Source organism: Schistocerca cancellata, chromosome 7 (genome assembly GCF_023864275.1).
Source record: "Schistocerca cancellata isolate TAMUIC-IGC-003103 chromosome 7, iqSchCanc2.1, whole genome shotgun sequence".
Taxonomy (NCBI): Eukaryota; Metazoa; Arthropoda; class Insecta; order Orthoptera; family Acrididae; genus Schistocerca; species Schistocerca cancellata.
In genome coordinates this window covers 246,857,529-246,881,278 of record NC_064632.1, presented here as the reverse complement: position 1 = coordinate 246,881,278, position 23,750 = coordinate 246,857,529, and the positions used below count along the sequence as shown (strand labels likewise).

Below are 23,750 nucleotides of genomic sequence, written 5' to 3'. Positions count from 1 at the left end.
TGCGACGACAGAGGCGCAGCTGATTGAGATGCCGACGCACCTCACCAGAGGCCCCCAAAACCAGATACATAGCGCGGGCGAGGCAGCAAAGAATGCGCCCTGCGAGCCAACGCCGTGAACCGCGATAGTTGCGATAGTATACAACGTCGCCTGAGGCAAAAGCAGGTGGCTGCCGCAGCACAGGAACCTGATGCGGCGGATGCAGCAAAGACATCAAGGTTCGATGAGGGCGACCGTGCAACAACTCAGCCGGCGAGCGACCATCTCGGGGCTGAGAGCGATACGAAGACAAGAAGAGCAATAACGCGTCCTCCCGAGAATGCGACTCTTTCAACTGCAACATCTGTGACTTGAAAGTCCGGACCAAACGTTCAGCGGCACCGTTTGACTGTGGCGATAAAGGCGCGGACGTCACATGTTGAATACCATTGGCCTTGCAGAATGACTGAAATTCTGCGGACATGAATTGTGGGCCATTGTCAGAAACAATAGTTTGTGGAAGACCTTCAATGCAAAAGATAGCGGATAACGCTTGGATGGTGGCAGATGACGTCGTGGAAGACATCTTGACAACAGAAGGAAAATTACTGAAAGAATCTACCACAACCAACCATCGAGCATTCCAGAATGGACCAGCAAAATCGATGTGTAAGCGTTTCCAAGGGGAAGTGGCTTTCGGCCATGCAAAGAATTTCCGCGGTGGCGTGGATTGGTGTTCGGCACACGCCATGCAAGAAGAGCACATATTCGTAATCGCAGCATCGATTCCGAACCAAGTACAGTGCTGACGAGCAAGTTGTTTTGTTCTCACTATACCCCAATGTCCTTGGTGGAGAAGCTGTAAGACAGAGGACTGTAACGAACGTGGGACCACGACCCTGGACTGATCATTATCAGAACGCAACAGCAAAACACCACGTCGTACAAAAAGTCTCTCCTTGTGAGCAAAAAATCGCAGAACCAACGGATCCTCGATCCGTGACTTTGACAAAGGCCATTGCGTAGCAACAAAACGCAAAACGGTAGCAAGGACAGGGTCTGCAGCTGTGGCTGCAGCTACACGACGAAAAGCAATCGGAAACGATTCGACCACGTCATCGGTGTCCGCATCAATGAACATGCAAGCAAGTTCAGAAGAATCGAATTCTCTATCCTCAGCAACAGGCAAACGGGACAACGCATCGGCGTTTCTGTGCTTAGCAGTGGACCGATACAAGATATTGTAGCGGTACTGCGAGAGGAAAATAGACCAGCGAATGAATTTCTGTGCTGTACGTGGAGGGACAGGCTTGGTCGGATGAAAAAGCGATGTCAAAGGTTTGTGGTCTGTGATGATGGTAAAGTGACGACCATACAAGAAATCATGAAACTTGGTAACACCAAATACGAGAGCCAATGCTTCTTTCTCGATCGGTGAATAATTTCTTTGCGCAGACGACAGCAATTTGGACGCAAAGGCAATAGGGCGATCGTGCGAACCATCTTTGTGCGCAAGCACAGCACCGATCCCGAAATCTGATGCATCTACCATCAACAAAAGGGGTTTCTGGGGATCGAATGGCGTAAGGCAAGTATTAGAAAGCAACACCAATTTCAGCTGGCGAAAGGCGCGTTCGCATTCCGTCGACCAGACGAAAGGAACACCTTTACGGCGTAAGCGATGAACCGGTGCTAAAATGGAAGAGGCATGGGGGATATAGCGACGGTAATAATTTATTATACCCAGCACACTCTGTAGCTGTTTCAAATCCTGCGGCGAAGGCAAGTCTTGTATGGCACGGAGGTGCTCTGGACTGGGATGTATGCCTTGGGCATTGAGTACATGTCCCAGATATGGCAAATCACGAGCAAAAAACACACATTTGTCCTTCCGCAAGCGAAGACCATTTTGTCGCAAGACCTGAAATAATGTTCTCGCGACCTCAGCACGCAATGCATCGGGAACATTGCGCACTCTGAAAAATTTTGGTTGCGCGTTTACTTTTAGTTCCAAATGTGCTTTATAGTTCTTAGCGCAACCAAGGCCCGGTGCAAAAATGTCTGCAAATTCTTCACATAGACGAGAAACACTGGCTGAAGGCACAGTCTGGTTCACTGATAGGACCTGATTGACTATAGACAAGTTAAACAACTGAAATAAATCTAAACCAAACAAGTTCACTGCAGAAGAAGAACGAAGGACGTAAAAAGACATAAGTTTTGTTTGTCCCTTGTATGTTGCAAGAAGGCTGCACTGTCCTAACACAGGGATATGCTGTCCAGAATAACTATGTAACTTAACATTTGCGGCACGCAACGGAGGTGTGCCCAGTTGTTTGTACGTGTCTTTATTGAGCAAATGAAACTGCAGCTCCGGTATCGAGCTGGAATGGTATCACGTTGCCATTAATTTCCAAGTCTACAAAAAGTTTATCGTCCTGCTGACGACAAAAGCGACTGTTTTGTGCAACGTGAACAGACACTGGTACAGAATCACTTGCGACTTGACGTGATTTCCGTCGACTTCGACGCACACTGTTTGTGGGACGAACACAGTCACTGTTAGAGAGAGAAGCACTGGGCGGAGTGGAATTAACTACATGAATGTCCATGGGCGAAGGTTCACGAACCCGAGTATTCTTGGTTCGATTCCGGCGCGAGGCAGAGGGCCTGGAATGGTTGTGAGAGTCCGATCGGAGCTTTTTCTGGCAAACACTTTGAACATGTCCTTTTTTATTACAGAAAAAGCAAATAGCTTGGCGTGACGGGCAATTCTCATGCGAATGTCTAGTAGCACACCGCGGGCATGATTTCACTGCATTTGCATGCTTGTGCGGCACACGTGGCTGCGCGGACGTGTGCGAGGGCTGTTTACAGTTCCGTGCAGCTCGCCCGGCGGGCCGGTTAACGTGACACACGGCTGGCGAAGTTTCAAATGATTCCTGAGCAAAGTCAAGTGTGTCTTGCCGATCCAATATGGCTGTCACTTGTTGAAGGGAGGGATTGACTACTTTCAAAATCTGTTCCTTTATGCGAACATCAGGAACATTCTGTGCAATTGCATCATGCACCATAGTATCTGAATAAGGGAGTCCACATTCACACTCAAAAGCACAATCCCTTGTAAGGCCTTGCAAAGTTGCAACCCACTCCCGATTAGTCTGACCGGCTGTACGTTTGGTACGAAAAAAAGTATACCTTTTTGCAACTACATTGACTGATTCCTTGAAATAGGCATCTAAAGCAGACAAAATTTCTTCATAGGACAGAGTTGCTACGTCGCGTTGGGGAAATAATTTCACTATCACACGGTAGGTGGACACACCTACACAAGAAAGGAGATGAGGCTGCCGCTCGTTACCTTGAATTCCGTAGGCGGCGAGATGGAATCCAAATTGGCGTGACCACTCCGTCCAGCTTTCCACTTCCGCTTGAAATGGACGAAAAGGTGGTGCAACTGCGTGTTGTGGCTGCGGTAGCGATGAAGCGGCGGCGGCCGCCGCATCGTTTTGCATTGCACGTTGACCCTGGACGAGAAGTCCAAGGACATCCAATAAGGCCTGCGTCTGCTGATTCTGCAAGCGATAAAATTAGGACAGTAAATCTGGAGAATTTGGCGAAGCCATGACACAAGTAAAGTAAGCAAGTAGAAAGAAGAAGAAGACCCTTTTTGAGACTCGTCGCCAAATATGTTGTGTCTAGACAAGACAGCCTAGACACAATGAGAGGAAGCCAAAAGGCACGCGCTTAAACGCACGCATGCTGGCGTAAGGTTTGAAACAGGATACGTAATGAATGCTATAAAGAAAAGTACGTAGCTTCTGGAATACTTAACTTTAATCCACATTTGTAGAACATCGCTCTTGATGATACATTAATAGAATCTCAATATCACTTGAATACGGCGCCTTGCTAGGTCGTAGCAAATGTAGCTGAAGACTATGCTAACTATCGTCTCGGCAAATGAGAGCGTAATTCTCAGTGAACCATGGCTAGCAACGTCGGCTGTACAACTGGGACGAGTGCTAGTCAGTGTCTCTAGACCTGCCGTGTGGCGGCGCTCGGTCTGCCATCACTGACAGTGGCGACACGCGGGTCCGTCGTATACTAGCGGACCGCGGCCGATTTAAAAGCTACCACCTAGCAAGTGTGGTGTCTGGCGGTGACACCACAGTCAACGTCTTTTTACGTGTGACAACTAAACAATTAGTTATCCATTGTTACAAAAGTATTTATTTGTTCTTTCTGTATTTCTCTAACGTCTGTTTCTTCTAGCAAGTTATTTTGGACAGTTTCAAATCCAGTTTTCCACCTTAGGGATTCTATTCTCTAACTTTTGCACTTTAGTTGCTAGAGTGTCAACTTTCTCACTGAGCGCCGTCTTCAAAGCTGCATTTGAAGAAGTAATTTCCTCTTTAAGAGCATTAGTCTTGCCGGTCACACAACTGTTCATTCCACTTAACGAGTTTGTCAAAATTTCACTATTCATCTGTATCTGATTGATGGAGTGCAGCATCTGAATTAAAACATCAGTAAGTTAACATGTGTCGCGTGAACAGTGGTATTATGTTCACCTAAAATTACATCCACATTCCCCATATTCCCCATTAATCGGCGGATTAATTTTTAAGTTCAGATTAGCCGTTGTAGCACTTTCCATAGTTTTCCTCCGAATAAACATTGCAGTTTCAAAAGAAGTAAAAAACACACAGAGTAGCTATCTTGTTATGTCCAGGGTAAAGGACGTTGGCAGCAGGTTTCAGATATTAGCCTGTAAACATATTAACCCTAGGACTTCTAGGGGGAGGGGTTCCGTTGAACCTACAATTTTTTTATGTCCGTTGCTTTTGCCCAAGTAACTTTCATACTACATATTCCCTTTGAGTTATTGTTTGTTGGCTATTTTATGAAACGTTAGTGTCAATATATTTTATAGAAAATTCCTGCTTTGAAAGAAAAAATAAATAAACTTATTATGGGTCCAACAATCCCCCCCATTAGGCTTTCATGCTATAGAAAATTACCCTTAGTAGGATTACATATTTCTCATCTCTACAACAATGCAAGCTAGTTTCTTGTTGGTTGGTATTCTTGATATTCACAACAATCGGTTTATTTTCAGAGGAAGTGATTGTTGATATCAGTCAGCTGTTATTTATCTTGCAAACTTGCAGTGAGTTAGTGCAGTTCCCTACTGTTCACACCCAGACTTAGAAATGACTAAAAGAATACATCACTTGTCTTTAGAAAGAGTTCTGAATGAAATTTTAGATGAAGATTTTGACTCGGTGAGTGAAAGTGAATATGAGGATGGCGTTATGGAGTATGACTCAGATAGGGAAAGTGATGTGAATGTTAGAGAAGATGAAGATAGCGCAGCTTCAGGCAGGATGTTATTGTGGCCAAGTCTGGAAGAAGGTACATAACCACACAGCCTAGAATTCCTCGGAGGTCTGTTGCTAATATAGTAAGAGAGCAGGCAGGAGTAACTCCAGCTGGTGTTAGCCATTCACCAGGAGAAGCCTTGAAGTTACTTGAAGTTACTTCTTACGCCTGACATCATGGATTTTATAGTAAAACATTCAAATGAAGAGGCAGTTAGGCGAAAAGTTACTTTGACTTATGAGAAAGAATTGTATGCCTTTATAGGAATCCTGATACTTATGGGGGCAAATAAGGACAATTCTGTCAGTGTACACGATCTTTTGTCAGACCTAATGGGTCAGCCAGTTTACAAGGGTATTATGGCAAGAGAACGTTTCAAGGAACTTATTGCAATCATAAGGTTTGATGACAAAAGTACCTGCCAGCTAAGAAGGGAAGCAGACAAGTTCACAGCAATCCGTGATGTTTTCAACAAAATGAATGATAGGTTTCCACTACTGTATAAATCAGGGGTCCACCACATCACTGATGAGATGCTCAACTTGTTTAGAGGGGGCTGCCCCTTCAAAGTATTTATGAAGGATAAACCGGGCAAGTATGGCATCCTTATACGCATGATGTCCGATGCAGTTGACAGATACGTCTTGAATATGGAACCCTATGCAGGTAATGTTCAGAATTTGTCGAAAGAAGAACGGGCTTCAGCAGCTGTCGTCAAACGTCTGGTAGCACCTGTGAAAAATACTGGTCGAAATATTACTACAGACTGATACTACACATCGGTGGATTTGGCGGAAGAGTTATACCAAGACTTCAAAGTTACTACAGTAGGAACTCTGCAGTCAAACAGGAAGCATATTCCAGACATAATAAAGAACACGTCAAATCGAGAGCTATATTCATCAATGTTCTTGTTCACAGACCCATCAACAGGTAAGCCACCAGTAACTTTGGTGCCCTATATAGCAAAAACGAAACCAAGTAAAAACTTACTGATGTTGTCAGCAATGCACCAAGATAAAGGCACTGTTGGAGGAGAGAAGAATAAAACCGAGATAAATGCATATTATAATTCCACTAAAGGTGGAATTGATACCATTGATCAAATGGCGCGTATGTACACCTGCAAGATGGGAACAAAGAGATGGCCTCTATCTGTATTTTACTCTCTCATCGACATTTGTGCTATCAATGCAACCACCATATTCATCCAGCAACATCCAAGATGGAATGAAAAGAAACACAACAAACGGAAACTTTATCTTCTACAAGCTGGGATGGAACTAATGAAATTGCAGGTAGAAGAAAGAAGTGTCAATGCAAGAGGGTTATTTAACCAAATTGTTCAATCAATGGAGACTATTCTACAAAAGAAAATCAAAGAAGTGACAACAGAAGCATGTCAGCCTCCTGTAGGGAAAGGTCGGTGCCATATTTGTGTAAGAGAAGCTAAAACAAAGAAGCAGAAGTACAACAATCTAAGTAAACCAAAACAGTATTGTGGACAGCGTCATAAACATGTGTGTAACACACATTCAGAAAAAATTGTGAAGTGTGTCTCTTGCCTTGAAGTTGAGGACTCAGAGCAGTCTATTGTATATGAACACATCTGTATTTTGTATTGTAATATGTCAATTATTTATTCACTCAATCCAATATTTATAACAATTAACAACATTAATAAACCGATGCTTTAGTTAAAATACATAAATTGAAAGTTGTAATTTTTTGTCAGTAAACTTATTTAATACCTGTGGATTCGCTGAACCCACCCTCCCCCTTGGGCATCGAAGTTAGAAGAAAAGACTTGGGCGTCCTAGGGTTAAGTATTTATACTTCATTTTTCTTGACAGTTAGAGGTTTTGTACTGTGGGGGACCTACCTTCTGCAACATATCGTAAAAGTTCAAAAGAAATCCCAGAACATGAGACCCTTGTTGAGATCTACCTATGCTGTGTTGTTTTATTTATGAAAGGCTGGGGGTGTAGCTACAACAACACGACGTGTCTATGTCTTCGTCCCAGGATGAGGGAAAGACTTCAAGTAAAATACATTACACCTTCGAGGGGTACAGTCCATTTCCTTAGAGGACATGGGCCTTACCCAACATACATGAATAGAATAAAAGATTGTCTTAGCGATAAGTAAGAGAGAATGCAACACTACACAACATCATATGAGAGGAATCAAAGTGACACCAGTTAATTGTTTGATTGGTTTTCTTATAGTTAAACTGATTAAACTACAAGGTCATCAGTACCTTCATCCTGTACGTATCGAGCAAGGAATAATCCTCAGAAGAAGAATACAAAAGACAAATCCCAGGAAGCCCAACTGGAACCAGATACAACAAAACAGAGATAAAAGCACGGAGTTGTAGGAGGGCAGTGAGAAGGATTAAGGTGGATAACCCACGCTGCCCAGAACGCAGCTAGAGGTCGTTGGGGCATGGTATGTGGTGGGAGAGGTATCCTCTGCAGCTGACCAGCACCACCTCGTCCTCTGTTACCCCAATAAAAAGAGCAACATGGCCAAGATGATAACATTTCAGGAAAGACAAAACATTAAAAACGCAAATATTAAAGTATAAGGAGAACAAAAAGTGGGAAGGGTAGGGGCCAGGCCAGATCAAGGAGCAAGAGCCATGAGCCTCTGTTGGTCCCCAGGGCGAGAGCAGCCGAGGGGTGCCCCTCCAACACCTCAGGCAGTCAATGAAACCAAAAGAACTACCTCACAGAGACGAGCAGAAATCATCTTCGCAGGGAAAACATAAAATAGATCAGCTGCCTTGGCATCGCCGGCTAGCACTAGAGGTAGCAGCATGTCGGTAAGATTAAGATATCGCCGCAAAGCAGCCAAATTGGGAGTCTAGTAGGATGTAGGTCATTGTCAGGCAGGCATCACATCGGCAGTAAAGTATGACCTCCGTCGAAGAATGTGGCCATGGGTCAGCCAAGTGTGTCCAATGTGTAGCCAACAAAGGACAGTTGATTCCCTGCAAGAAGCACAAGGGAAGACTGCCATATGATCATGTATTTTTTTATTGCCCTCATTTCCTTTGGGGAGTCCAGGGTGAATCATTCCAAGTTCCAGACCTCCAGCAAATGATTGTGTAGAGTTGGCTGAAGGTCCAGTTCTGGGACCCCCATTTCTAAAACTGGCCTCCTGCTAGCCAACTTTGCCAACTACTCAGCATATTCATTCCCTGAGATCCCAACGTCTCCAGGGGTCCAAACAAATATGACCAGCATCCAGCTTGATGGAGGTCAGAAAGAATATCCTGAATAGTTGTGACTAATAGATGATGAGGGTAGTGCTAGTCTATAACATGAAGGCTGCTCAGGGAGTCACTGGAGAGTAGAAGGCTCTTACCACTACAAGAATGAGCGTGGCTATGGGTTTGTTTGATGACCACCAACTTAGCAGTTGAGACACTGCATCCATTCAGCAGCAATTCACTGCACCCTGTATATGTATACACAAAACCAGTTCATCCAGCAACCACTAAGCCTTTAGTGTGAACCACTTCCGAACCCAATAGTGCAGCAAGGTCAGCCAGCAAAAGGCAGCGAAAAACCATGGGATCAACGGGATCCTTCAGTCCAAAGGGTAAATTGATACAGATCTGATGTTGGGGTATATGCCATGGGGGTGTACAAAATTTCTGCCTGATAAGAGTTGAAAATGGGGGAAGTTGGATTTCAGAGCAGAGACATTGTAGTCAAACTGCAGTTGTCACCCCAGTTCTGTACCTCTGTTGTGGGAGATGGATCTCCTTACTAGGAGAAAGGACATGGTAGTTCGGATGCTTAGGGGAGCTGTACATTTATAGCATAAATGATTTGCTATTGCTGGCGCCTGATCCATAGTGGTGGGACCCCAACCTCCATGAGTAAGCTGTTCAAACGCTAGTTAGAAAGGGTCCTGTTGCAAGTCTGACCCCACAGTGGGGTATTGAGTACAGTGATTGCATGCTGAGGACGATGCTGAACCATATGCCAGACTCTCGTAACCAAGATGGGACAGGATCAGGGCTTTGTAAAGCTGCAGAAGGGTAGTATGGTCTGCGCTACAGATGGTGTTACTGAGGTAGTGAAGTGTATTTAGGTGCTTAAGTTGGCGAAAATGGGAAGCCACATCAACCAGGCATCGGAGAACAGTCCCAAAACACGATAATTATCCACCACATTGAGTAATTGGTTGCTGAGGTAAAGTTCTGGTTGTGGATGAACAGTATGACGTCGACAGAAGTGCATAACATGAGTCTTGGTGGCTGAAAACTGGAAGCTGTGGGTGAGGACCCATGACTTCACCTTGTAAATGACACCCTGCAGTTGACATTCAGAGACATCTACATTAGAGGACCAATAGTGAAAGCAAAAATCGTCAGAATACAAGAAGGATGATACTGAAGACCCACATCTGCTGCTAGACTGTTGATGACCACTAGAAAGAGAGAGACACTCAGTAGAGGGTCCTATGGGACCACAACTTGAGTCCAGAAAATATGGTGTGACAAGCACTTCTGGACAAAAATCGAAAGTGGGCCATGGAGACCCTACTCTTGTAAGGTAGCGAGGATGTGGTGTCGTCACGAGATGCCATAAGCCTTTTGTAGGTCGAAGAAGACAGCAATAATGTTCTGACACTGGTCAAAAGATGTCTGGGTGGCACACTCGAGGCAAACCAAATTATCAGCAGTGGAACGGTCTTGACTAAAAGCGTGGGGTGGAGCAAGAAGGCCTCGATACTCAAGGAGCCAGCACAGCTACCAGCTCACCACACGTTTGAGCAACTAGCAGAGAACATTGATGAGACTAATTAGGCGATAGCTGTCCATCTTTAGAAGTTGCTTACCCCGTTTCATCTTCCACATATGGTTAAAGATGGTAAAGAGATGACACTGACAATCCACTTCTTGACGGAGCATTATAGGACTCGAGGTGGTGTGTAGTCAAACGTAAGTGCATTCTCTCCATCCACTGTTTGAGGACATGAAAGGCAGATTGATAGTTCTCAGACACAGAGGTTCGATCATAGTGTGAAGCAAAATGTTCGGTGACATTATCTGGGTCAGTGAAGACAGCATCATTCAAGGAAAATACCAGGTACATCCACAGGGGGCTAGTGTCAGTATAGGTGTCGTATCTTCACCGAAACTTGCAAAGGCGACATACATGGTCCAATGGTTCCTTCCATTGCTTCCGTTATTTTATTTCATGGTGGACGCAGCCACAGAGCCATTTAAAGGCAATAAGGTGCTCCTTTGATGGATGCCACTTATGGCATTTGAGAGCCCATCAGCGATCTCTAATGGCCTCAGCGATTTCCAAGGTCCATTAAGGTACTAACTTCTGATGGGGGGACCCTGAAGAATAAGAGATCGCTAAGCTCATTGGCGAAAAAATGGCTGCTGTTGCACTCTGGACTGCCATGTCAATATCCCTAACTACTGGGGAGCTAAGGAAGACAGTGGGCGAAAAGCATCTCAGTTGTCATTGTTGAGAGCCTATCTTGGTGGTCACCCAGGAAAGTGACACTGAGGGAGGGACGCGAAGATCAGAAGGTAGTCACTACCGCATTGATAATTGTGGACTCTCCAGTGAATGGATGGGAGAAGACCAGCGCTGCAAACAGAAAGATTAGTGGCTGAATAAGTTCCATGTGCCACAATGAAGTGTGTGGGGGCACCGGTATTCAAGAAACAGAGGTCGAGATCTACTAGTAAGTTTTCAATCTTGTCCCATCCCATAAAGCGTTATTGGGGAAGGTGGAAAGATGGGGAGAGCTGAGAAAAAATTCAGACGCTGTATTCTGAGGCACTTAACAGTTGAGAGAGAGATAAACATTACATATGGTAAAATCCTAAAATGCCCTTACCCAGACAGCCCCAGCCTCCAAAGTTGTATCAAGATGCACTAGTTCGCTATATACAGAGTCCAGAACATATGTGCAAACTCCACCCTACATCCTTTTGTAGTTGGCACAGTTCCCTAGTTGCCATGATGGACAGGGGTCCACATTGCTGGAAACCACATTTCCTGAAGGACAGTGCAAGAAGCAGGGGAAGAGATTAAGAGATGTCATAGCTTAGCCAGGTGGTATAAAAAATTACTACAATTGCAATGGAGAGTCATGCTACTGATACACTGAGTGGGCATAAAGGGACCAAGGAGGCAGGGTATGACCCAGGGTCATCTGCTGCCATTGCTTGAGAGGTTATGGTATCAACACACATAAGTTCTGAGACACATTGTGTGGTGCGATCTGGAGTCTCAGGAGCCACCAGGATCGCCACCTCAGCAGAACATGTGGGACTTGGCAGCATGGGGAACACCAGAACCTACTTCATCTGGAACGACTTCTTTTTGTCTTTCTTCTCCTTAAGAGATTTAAATAACTGGAAGGGCTTCCCTGAATTTCAGAGATTGAAGTTCACGAATCCCTATGACCTGCAGCCTGTGGATCCTTCATTCCCTGGCTTGTATCCAGTTGTAGGCTGGTAGAAACCTTGGAGGGTAGTGTCCCAAGGGAGCTCTTCCTGGCCTGAGAAGCCAGATGAGGGTGATGCATCTCCACCTGGGGGATGGGGATCAGCATCCCTGAATGATGGGAAGCCATAGCTCCCAAAGCTAGTGTGAGGGAAGCAGCAGGAAGAGAGCCCCCAACCATCAGGGGACAGGCATGGTTGAGCGCCCCTGAGGGCCCACTGTAGGAGGCGTAATAATGGACAAGACTACCATTATCAGCAAGAGCGACGTCATCATAGCTGTAGCATATGACATTCTCATGTGTGCAGGCTGTAGTGTTTCTGGAATCGCACATTTTCCCTCATAGTTGGGACCAGGTAGTGATGATTTCCTTACTATCATTTGCAATGGTCGAAATGACACACAGAAGTATCAAACTTCCATGAATAGACAGTACAGATACATTCACGTTCAGATTTGGTGGTCGTTTGTAGTGCTGTCAGATTGTAAAGATTGGTGGTAGTTGTAATAGGCAAGAAATTTGTTGATGAGAACTACAGTGCCTATGAATCAAGAGAAGACAGATTGTGAAAGTATCGCTCTCGATATTTGGTGTAAAGTATCAATTACTAGATAGGTCGACAATTTAAGTTTCGTCTGCGTATGTCGATATAACACCGAGAAATATCGATATTCTGATATACGAGTATAGATTTCTTCCCATCCTGGTCTACCTCATAACACAATACTCGATGCGTCCTTTTACACTGGCGAGTTCGCCGATCGTGACATCTAGTGGTCTTTACAGAAGAGTGTGCGGATAGTGTTGATCAAACACTGTACAGGGAGGCTGTGGTGCAGGTAACTCGCTGCAGCGACGCCTACTGTGAGCGGCCGTCACTGTGTTCGCAGGCAAGGTGGTGTGGGCGACGGCGACGCTGCCGTACGTGGTGCTGTCCATCCTGCTGGTGCGCGGCCTCATGCTGCCGGGCGCGCTGTCTGGCATCTCCTACTACCTGCACCCCGAGCTCTCCAGGTTGGCCGACACCCAGGTACTGTCACCTGCTGCGGAGGAGGCGAGCGCCAGCAATGCGGCAGCTAGCCGCTTTTCCATTGTGACGTACTCAGGAGCAGAGTAGTGCGCGACAGTCAGAACACATTTTCATGAATGCAGTCTGCTCAGTGCCGTCACTGTGAACGACTTTATGAGCTTTGACCAATGTAAACATTCTGCTGGCCGTTAAAGTTAGAATACCACGATGATGACGTGACAAATGTCCAATTTCTTTTACAGAATAAAATTTTCCTTGAGACATTTGAGTCTCATCTTTATCTACGATAATGACTTCTTACGTAATAGAAACCAGTACATTGTCCTCGATGGTGGGTGTTCATCGGAGGTGAGGGTATCATCTGGAGTGTCCCAGGGAAGTGTGGTAGGTCCGCTGTTGTTTTCTATCTACATAAACGATCTTTTGGATAGTGTGGATAGCAATGAGCGGCTGTTTGCTGATGATACTGTGGTGTACGGGAAGGTGTCGTCGTTGAGTGACTGTAGGAGGATACAAGATGACTTGGACAGGATTTGTGATTGGTGTAAAGAATGGCAGCTAACTCTAAATATAGATAAATGTAAATTAATGCAGATGAATAGGAAAAAGAATCCTGTAATGTTTGAATATTCCATTAGTAGTGTAGCGCTTGACACAGTCACGTCGAATAAATATTTGGGCGTAGCACTGCAGAGCAATATGAAGTGGGACAAGCATGTAATGGCAGTTGTGCGGAAGACGGGTAGTCGTCTTCGGTTCATTGGTAGAATTTTGGGAAGATGTGGTTCATCTGTAAAGGAGACCGCTTATAAAACACTAACACGACCTATTCTTGAATACTGCTCGAGCGTTTGGGATCCCTATCAGGCCGGATTGAGGGAGGACATAGAAGCAATTCAGAGGCGCGCTGCTAGATTTGTTACTGGTAGGTTTGATCATCACGCGAGTGTTACGGAAATGCTTCAGGAACTCGGGTGGGAGTCTCTAGAGGAAAGGAGGCGTTCTTTTCGTGAATCGCTACTGAGGAAATTTAGATAACCAGCATTTGAGGCTGACTGCAGTACAATTTTACTGCCGCCAACTTACATTTCGCGGAAAGATAAGATAAGAGAGATTAGGGCTCGTACAGAGGCATATAGGCAGTCATTTTTCCCTCGTTCTGTTTGGGAGCGGAACAGGGAGAGAAGATGCTACTTGTGGTACGAGGTACCCTCCGCCACGCACCGTATGGTAGATTGCGGAGTACGTATGTAGATGTACATGTAGATTCTGCTGGAAATGCCCGTCGCAATGCACAATGGTCATGAATGGATGTTCTCCCCAACTATCTAAGAAGGGGAAAATAAGCAGAAGATATGAATGGAGGTTTGTGTTGGGAAGGCAATGAACTTGGGTAGTCCGTTCTGAAATGTTACTAGTGTTGTGTTGGTGTACTGGCTAGCATTCCTGCCTAGCAAGCAAGACGACCCAGATTCAAGTCCCGGCCTTGTCACAAATATTAAATCATTTCTTCAGCGCCGGCCGTGGTGGGCGAGCGGTTCTAGGCACTACAGTCTGGAACCGCGTGACCGCTACGGTGGCAAGTTTGAATCCTGCCTCAGGCATAGATGTTTGCGATGTCCTTAGGTTAGTTAGGTTTAAATAGTTCTAAGTTCTAGGGGACTGATGATCTCAGCAGTCAACTCCCATAGTGCTTAGAGCCATTTGAACCACTTTTCTTCAGCTTCCATCATTGTCGCAAATGTCCAATTGGCAAGATATTTCCGTTTGAGGCCGACGCTGTAGCGTACATGCGACGTAGCACGACTCCGATGCGGGTATGTAAGCACCGACTTCTAGGAAAGGGATTACTGTGGCATTCGTATCTTTCCGAGTTGCGTGAAGTAAATGCAGAACCGTGAACTACTACGAATCTGTGGAAAACCGCCGTTGTGGAATAGTGCACCATCTTCTCTGCTGGTCCCGTTCCGACACAAGACGCCAGTAGATATGGGAGGCCACCCTCGTCCATTAAGGACAATACCTAGTGGGCAGTTGATCAAGCGATTAGGCTGGATAGCCGGCCGGAGTGGCCGAGCGGTTAAAGGCGCTATGGCTGGTCTTCATGTTTTACGTCGCGGTTGGAGCAGATCTCCACCTTGGCTCCTCCGGAGACCCAAACTTATTTTAGATTTGACTAATTTCAAGAAAGCTGGCACACCAAATTTTACGTTCCAATCTCTGTTTTTTAACATTTTAGATGTGCATCATGGTTTCACTGTCGTTTATACTGATGGCTCCAAACAGGAGACTTTCCTTGGCTGTTCTGTGGTGTTCCCTGATCATGTTACCCGGATTCGCCTCCCTGCTGAATATACCGTTTTCGCAGCGGAGCTCCACGCGATCCTGACGGCACTGCAGCAGATGCATCGTGTTCGGGGCGATCGATTTCTTCTCTGCTCCGATTCTCTTAGTGCCTTACAGTCGCTGCAGAACCTGTACCCGACTGAAGAGATGGTCCAGCTGATACATGACCAACTGTACTTGCTCCAACGGCGGGGTAAAGAGGTATCCTTCAGCTGGGTGCCTGGTCATGTCGGCATATGGGGCAATGAACAGGCTGATCGGGCTGCCAAGGAGGCCTGCAGAGAGCAGGATGTGGTCCAGTGTCCCATCCCCTTGCAGTCAGTCATCGCTGCACTCCACAGGAAGTGCATGGAGTTGTGGGAGGACGAATGGCTGGCGGTGACGGTCAATAAACTGCGGTCGGTAAAGTCAACCACTCGGCCGTGGCGTTCCTCCTGCCGGCTGCTCAGGCGGGAAGAGGTGGCCCTCACACGTCTTCGGATCGGGCACTGTCCTCTCACACATAGCTATTTATTACGGCGGGAGGATCCTCCGTTTTGTGATGCTTGTGGTGTGCACATCTCTGTCCGGCACATTTTAACAGACTGCATTTTATACCGTGATGCAAGGGCAGAAGCACAAGTTGATGGGGATCTGCCCTATGTTTTAGCTAACGATGAGACGTGTTTGTCTAGGGTTTTTAAGTTTTGTGATGTGTCTGGACTCTGGCCTAAACTATTAGGCTGGAGGTTTTAGTGTATTGCAGAGTGGCTGACTCCTCCCTTTTTTCCTTGCGGTCAGCCAGCCACTTCCATCTGCTCCATTGTTTTAGCTCCCTCTACCTTTTTCTTCCTGTATTGTCCATGTTTTCCTGCTGACGCCCTGCTTCATCCCAAGCTTCGGTGTGGGTGAGCACATATTTTTCAATGATTGTTCCCCGTGTTTTATGTTCCGTATGATGTAACTGTTCGGAGTTTTTTTCTTGACACCCGTCTCACTATGGTACTGAAGACCTTCCTGTCGTGCGCCCTCAAAACCCTTCTACTACTACTACTACCTAAAGGCGCTACAGTCTGGAACCGCACGACCGCTACGGTCGCAGGTTCGAATCCTGCCTCGGGCATGGATGTGTGTGATGTCCTTAGGTTAGTTAGGTTTAAGTAGTTCTAAGTTCTAGGTGACTTATGACCACAGCAGTTGAGTCCCATAGTGCTCAGAGCCATTTGAACCATTTTTTGATTAGGGTGGATAGCACATAAACATTCGTGCGTTAGCAAAGGACCTCGGCAACAGCTTCGGTAGCGTGCGACACAGGCTATCGTAAGGTCTGCCGCCAGTGCATACGCCGGGCGTTGAATGCCGACCAAAAAGCAAATCGGATGCCTGTTTGCCTGAATGCGGGTGAGGCAACATTTTTCCGAAATCTGCCACAAGCTGTGCTGCTGCTTCATGATAACGCTCGTCCCATATCGCAAATGTCGTAACGCACAAGATGCGTCAACTCAAGTGCGAGACACTCGAACACCCACCCTATAGTCCTGGTCTCTCCCCATGCAGTTCTCACGCCTTCGGTTCCTTAAAAAAGGCCTTGAAGGGTGGACGATTCACGTCGGCCAAGGACGTTCAGCAGGCAGATTACGGACTTCTTCACGCAGCAGGACACGGAGTTTTACGAAACGGCTATCTTTAATCACGTCCGTCGCTGGGATGATTGCCTCAATGCTCCCGGCGTTTTTGCCTGAGTGGCAAACCGATTCTGGCTTGAACAGCCTTCGAACTGAAACGTTTTGGTCGCCCCTTATATATTACTGGATATTCAATTTTTTATAAATTCAGCGAAACTGCACAGAGTAGATAGGAGTAACGCCATGTACAACCTGTGTATAATAATAACTTCTTTTACTAGTAATCAAATCATCCTGAGCCCCGCGCTTGATCTGAGACATTGCGTAATTGTTAATAGAAAGCAGCAATAAAGTCGGGCTAAGATTTCTTGCGTAAGTAGCCACCACGGTCTGGCAATGATATTGTCAAAGGGAACGAAGAGCAGACAGGTTCAGAGCACCCAATTTCTCTTGGTATGGGAAACTATCCCTATAATAACCTGCAAATAATCAACAATTATCAATGGTGTGAAGATTCAGAAGAAAATCGAAACTAATGTTTTAAAGACACGCCATATGTATCCACAGTACATGTTTCCTTTATTGAAAAAGTTTCGCAATGATCTGTCCATTGGCAAATGATTCTGGATTCGTCACCCATTCGGATCTTCGGGAGGGGGCAGCAGAGGGGGAGGAGAACAGAATTGAATAACCAACGGTGGGCAACATTCTAGGAGTCTGGACACTGAATGTCAGAAATCTGAATCTGGTAGGAAAGCTAGAAAATCTGAAAAGGTAAATACAAAGGCTATATCTAGATACAGCGGAGTCAGTGGAGTAAAATGGAAAGAAGATAAGATCTTCTGGTCAGACGAATATAAGGTAATATCAACAGCAGCAGAAAATGATATAATAAGAGTAGCATTCGTTATGAACAGGAAGATAGGTCAGAGAGTGAGTTACTGTGAACATTTCAGTGATAGGATTGTTCTCATCAGAAATGACAGCAGATCAACACCAACAACAATAGTTCCGATACATATGCCGAAGTCACAAGCAGATGATAAAGAGATAGAGAAATTATTTGCCTATGTTTGACGGGTAAAGAGCATCATGGTTGAATGTAATGCTGTAATAGGGGAAGGAACAGAAAACTGACTTGTGGGATAACACGGGATCGGTAGTAGGTACAAAAGCGGGGAACGACCAAGAGAGTTTTCCAATAATTTTCAGTTAGTGATAGCGAATGCACTGTTCAAAAAACACAGCAGGAGGAGGAGCTATACATGGAAGACATGCGGGAGTTTTCCGCCTGGATAACGTCAGCATCAGCCTGAGACTGCGGTCGGATACCGGATGGTAAGGCATACCCAGACCAGATACACACTGTGGTGACAAAAGACATGAGATAGCGACATGCATAGCGGTAGTATCGGATACATAGGGTATAAAATGACAGTGCACACGTAGAGCTGTCATTTGTTCTCAGGTGATTCATGGGAAAAGTTTCACGACGTGACAATGACCGCACGACGGGAATTAACAGACTTTGAACGTGGAATGCTAGTTGGAGCTAGACGCATGGGACATTCCATTTCGGAAATCATTAGAGAATGCAGTATTCCGAGATCCACAGCATCTACAGTGTGCAGAGAATACCAAATTTCAGGCATTGACTCTCACCACGGACAACGCAGTGGCCGACAGCCCGCACTTAACGACCGAGAGCAGCGGTGTCTCCATACAGTAGTCAGTGCTAACAGACAAGCAGCACTGTGTGAAATACCCACAGAAATTAAATGTGGGACGTACGACGAACGTATCCGTTAGGAACGTGCGGCGAAATTATGCGCTAATGGCCTATGGCAGCAGACGATCGGCCGGCCGGAGTGGCCGTGCGGTTCTAGGCGCTACAGTCTGGAGCCGACCGACCGCTACGGTCGCAGGTTCGAATCCTGCCTCGGGCATGGATGTGTGTGATGTCCTTAGGTTAGTTAGGTTTAATTAGTTCTAAGTTCTAGGCGACTGATGACCTCAGAAGTCAAGTCGCATAGTGCTCAGAGCCATTTGAACCATTTTTAGCAGACGATCGCCACGAGTGCCTTTGCTAAATGCAGGACATCGCCTGTAGCGCCTCTCCTGGGCTCCTGGGCTCGTGACCATATCGGTTGCATCCTAGACGACTGGAAAACCATGGCCTAGTCAGATGAGTCCAGATTTCAGTTGGCAAGAACTGATGGCAGGGTTCGAGTGTAGCTAGATCCCACTGCGTCATAAACCGTAGTTGTCAACAAGACACTGTGCAAGCTGGTGGTGACTACATAATGGTGTGAGCTGTGTTTAAATGGAACGGACTGGGTCCTCTGGTGCAACTGAACCTATCACTGACTGGAAATTGTTATGCTCGGCTTCTTGGAGACCATTTGCAGCCATTCATGGACTTCATGTTCCCAAACAGCGCTGGAATTTTTATGGATGACAATGCGCCATATCACAGGGCCATAACTGTACGCGATTGGTTTGAAGAACATTCTGGACAATTCGAGTGAATGATTGGGCTACCCAGATAGACCGAGATGAATCCCGTCGAACATTCATGGGCACAAAATCCCGCACCGGAAACACTTTCGCAGTTATGGACGGCTATGGAGGCAGCGTGGCTCAATATTTCTGCAGGAGACTTCCGACGATTTGTTGAGTTCATGCCACTTCGAGTTGCTGCACTACGGCAAAAGGAAGTCAGACGAGACACTGAGACGTATCCCATGACTTATGTCAGCTCAGTGTATAACCACATCAGTGTATAACCATATCAGTATTTTCTAATGGCCGAAGTGTGAGAGAATCGGTTGGAAGGGTCTATGTGGAAATAGATGGGAAACTGAAATACAGAGGCACGATGAGGTGCATTTGAAGTTCTCTAACGCTGTAGATACTGCAATAATGAATACGACAAAAGGCAGTAAACTGGAAAGGAATGGACATATCTAAGATGGAAAATCATAGAAGTTGAACAAACAAACATAGGCACAACAAACAAAACTGCGATGAAACCGTGGATAAAAGAAGAAATCAATAGATCGTCGAAAGAAGGAAATGATAGAAAAATCATGAGAAGCAATGTAAGTCAATTGGAAGTGAAATAAAAAGCAAATGCAGGGAAGCCAAGGCGAAATCGCTACAAGAAAAATGTGAAGAAGTCGAAAAAGAAATTTTCGTTGGAAGTACAGCTTCAGCATATAAGAAACTCAAAACAACCTATGGTGAAATTAAAGGCAAAGGCTTCAAAATTAAGAGTCCAACAGAAATTAACCGTTCAACGCGAAAAAGAGAGTGGTTGAGTGTAAAGAAAACATTATATGAGAGGGAGGAATTTTCTGATAACGTGATGGAAGGAGAAACGAGAATCGATTTTAAAGACAAAGGGGATCCAGTATTTGAGTCAGAGTTTAACATTGCTTTGGAAAACTTGTGATTAAAAAAACGATAGGAATAACAAGATTATTTCGAAATTCCTAAAATCATTGAGAGCAGTGGCAACCAAACGTCTTTTCAAGTTGATCTGTAGAATTCCTTGCTCTGGAGGCATATGACCAACTTTCGAAAAAATATCACCTACTCAATTTACAAGGCAACAAGGGCAGATAATTGCGAAAACCATCGCAAATCGGTGACACTAATGAAAAACAATGAAGTTGCTAAAAAGAATAATATACAGAAGAATGAAAAAGAACATTGAAGATCTGTTAGATGACGATCAGTTTGGCTTTCGGAATGCTAAAGGCACGAGAGATGAAATTCTAACGTTACGCTTGGAAATGGAAACAACAATTTAAAAAAATAGAGACCTCTTAGTAGGATTTATCGACCTAGAGAAGGCGTTTGGCAAAATAAAATGGTGTAAAACAGTAGAAAGTCTGAGGAAGATAGGTGTAAACTGTTAATGTACAATATGTACAAGAACCAAGAGGGAAAATATGAATGGAAGACGAAAAACGAAATGCTCGAACTAGAAAAGGCACAAGACCGGGATGTAGTCTTTCACACTTACGGTTCAGTGTACACACCGAAGAAGTAATGACGAAGTAAAATTTCGGGAGTAGGATTAAAATTCAGAGTGTAGGGACGCCAATAAGAACATTCGCTTATGACTTCCCTATCTTCAGTGGAAGTGAGGAAGAACTGCATGACCTGTTGAAAGGAGTGATCAGTCGAGCGATCACACACTACGAATTAGACTAAACCGAAGAGCGCTAAACTTAACATCGGAATTGGGGAGCACGAAATACGCCAAGTGAATGAATTCTGCTACCTTGGAAGCCAAATAACATATGGCAACGGCGCAACGAGGGCATAAAAGCAGACTAATGCGAGGGAATTCATGAGCAAAAGAAGTATACTAGTATGATGCATAGGCCTAATCTTGAAGAAGAAATTTCTGAAGCGCAACATTGTATGGAAGTGGATCAAGGACTGTAGGAAAACTGGAAAAGAAGAGAATCGAAGCGTTTGAGATGAGGTACCGTAGAAGGGTGTTGAAAATTAAGTCTACTGAAGTGATAGGAAGTGAACAAGTTCTCCGTAGAACCGGGATTGAAAGGAATATGTGGAAAACTTGACTGGAAGAACGGACAGAATGACGGAACATTTGTTTAAAGAACAAAGAGTATCTTCCATGATACTACAGGGAAATGTAGAAGATGCAAGCTATAGGAGAGGACCGAGATAGTAATATAGCCAACGAATATCAAAAACGGTTCAAATGGTTCTGAACACTATGGGACTTAACTGCTGAGGTCATCAGTCCCCTATAACTTAGAACTACTTAAACCTAACTACCCTATGGACATCAGACACATCCATGCCCGAGGCAGGATTCGAACCTGCGACCGTATCGGTCGTGCGGTTCCAGACTGTAGCGCCTAGAACCGCTCGGCCACACCGGCCGGCAGCCAACGAATAACTGAGACGCTGGGTGCAAGTGTTTCTCTGCGTTAAAGAGTTTGATATAGGAGAGGAAGTCGTAGTGTCGTTTCATGGATCTCGAAGGAGGAATAACTTATGGACTTCATTCTACTGTTGCTTCTTAAGTCTGGCGGTCAGCACGCAAGGCAGAGAGAGGATTGTATATTTCAGTCTAATTTTTCTTGCCTTTATTAGTTCGTGACACATAAATAGAGCAAGGTGTTCAGTCATCTGAGAAGCTCATTAGATGAAGAAACTGTAAACAAATTAAAACTGTAGCCATAGGAAAACAAGAATTTAGAGTTTTGCTTTTCGCCTACTGATACTTTCACGTACTGTTTACTCACAGGACACAGCTCAAGACTGTAACATCTCAACGACTTTCTCCTACTCCTTTAAATTTCGTTGACGTTCTTTGTCAAGCTTTCTTAGACTATCACTCTTGTGACAAAGACTATAGTGGAGGATAGGTTTTACTACTCTGTATCTTCCTTTGAAATTAATAATCATTCTGTGTACCGGAGCGGCACTCTAGCCCCATCTCTGCCTTTCCTCAGTGCCGCAGACTGCTAGTACCTCTTCCCAGAACCTTCCAGCATAATCGGCACTTTTGTTGGCACACCGTCATCCTCGACATATATCCTTCCCTGCGGCTAGCATATTCTACGTCGTATTCTTTTTGTCATTGTCTTGTTACAGTAGAACGGTACAAAGGGTGAACATTTGTGGAATTTGGAAGAGAGGCCTAGAGTCACCGTAACATTGAAGCTTTGATTCAGACCGTAGACAGTTGACGGAGGCCAGAGTTGGTGAAAGCCCGCAGAAGACTAGGCCCGAGCTGCACCTTGACACACAGCTTTAATCTGTCAGAGAATTACCTGTAAAAGAGTGAAACCTTAATAATATAATATTAACAATAATTATAGTACGCACTTTTCTACTCTTAAGGACTATTTTTGCTTCCGTTTCCATTTAGCATAATCTTTCGCACTTAGAGATTGGCTTCCGAATGAAGAGAACCATTAACGAAACTCGACTTCACCATTTCCAGCATATGGCTTGCTCATACTGTAGTCGGGTTTTTTGACGCGTAACCGTTTTTTTTTTTTTTTAATCGCCTGATATGCGAGTGGCTCGAACACTTCTTAAGTAAGAGAACCGAGAATTCTGTCCTCGGCAGCGAGTATTTATTAGAGACAAGGGTATCGTGATGAGCGCCCGCTCTTAGTCTCTTCATACACAAATGATCTGACAGAAAAGGTGAGCAGCAATCTGCGGCTGTTTGCTGATGATGCTGTGGTGTATGGTAAGGAGTCACCGTTGAGTGGCTGTAGGAGTATACAAGATGACTTTCTAAATTTCTAGTTTGGTATGATGAATAACGGCTTGCTCTAAATGTAGAAAAAATGTAAGTGTATGCAGATGAGGACGAAAAACAATCATATAATGTACGAATACAGTGCCGGAAGTGTGCCGCTTGACAGAATGTCGTCGATTAAATATTTAGGCGTAAGTTGCAAGGCAATTTGGAATGGAATAAGCACAAAAGGGCGATAGCAGGGGAAGGGAATTGTCGACCTCGGCTTATTGGTATAATCCTGGGAAAGAGTAGTTCATCTACAAAGTAGACCGCTTATAAGATATCAGTGCAATCCATTCTTGAGAACTGCTCGACTGTTTGGGATTCCCACCATGTCGGATAAAAGGAAGATAGGTCGAAGCAGTTCAGAGGCGGGCTGATGTATTTGTTACCGGTAGGTTTGGACAACACGCGAGTGTTGCTGAGATGCTTCGGGAACTCAAATGGAAACCCCCTGAGGGAACATGACGTTCTCTTTGCGAAACACTATTGAAAAAATTTAGAGAACCAGCTTTTGAAGCCCGTAGCAGAACGATTCTCTTACCGCCAAAGACATTCCCCGTAAGAACCAAGAATATAAGATAAATTAGGGCTTGTACGGAGGTATGTA

General features: G+C 45.1%; 1 protein-coding gene across 1 annotated transcript in view; it reads left to right on the top strand.

Moving 5' to 3' along the window:
* Positions 1 to 23,750, top strand: part of LOC126092398 (sodium-dependent noradrenaline transporter-like) — a 456,764-nt gene that overhangs the window by 270,696 nt on the left and 162,318 nt on the right. The window contains exon 5 of the mRNA XM_049907971.1: positions 12,747 to 12,886. Coding sequence (XP_049763928.1) covers positions 12,747 to 12,886 — 140 coding nt within the window. The remainder of the gene's footprint in view (positions 1 to 12,746; positions 12,887 to 23,750) is intronic.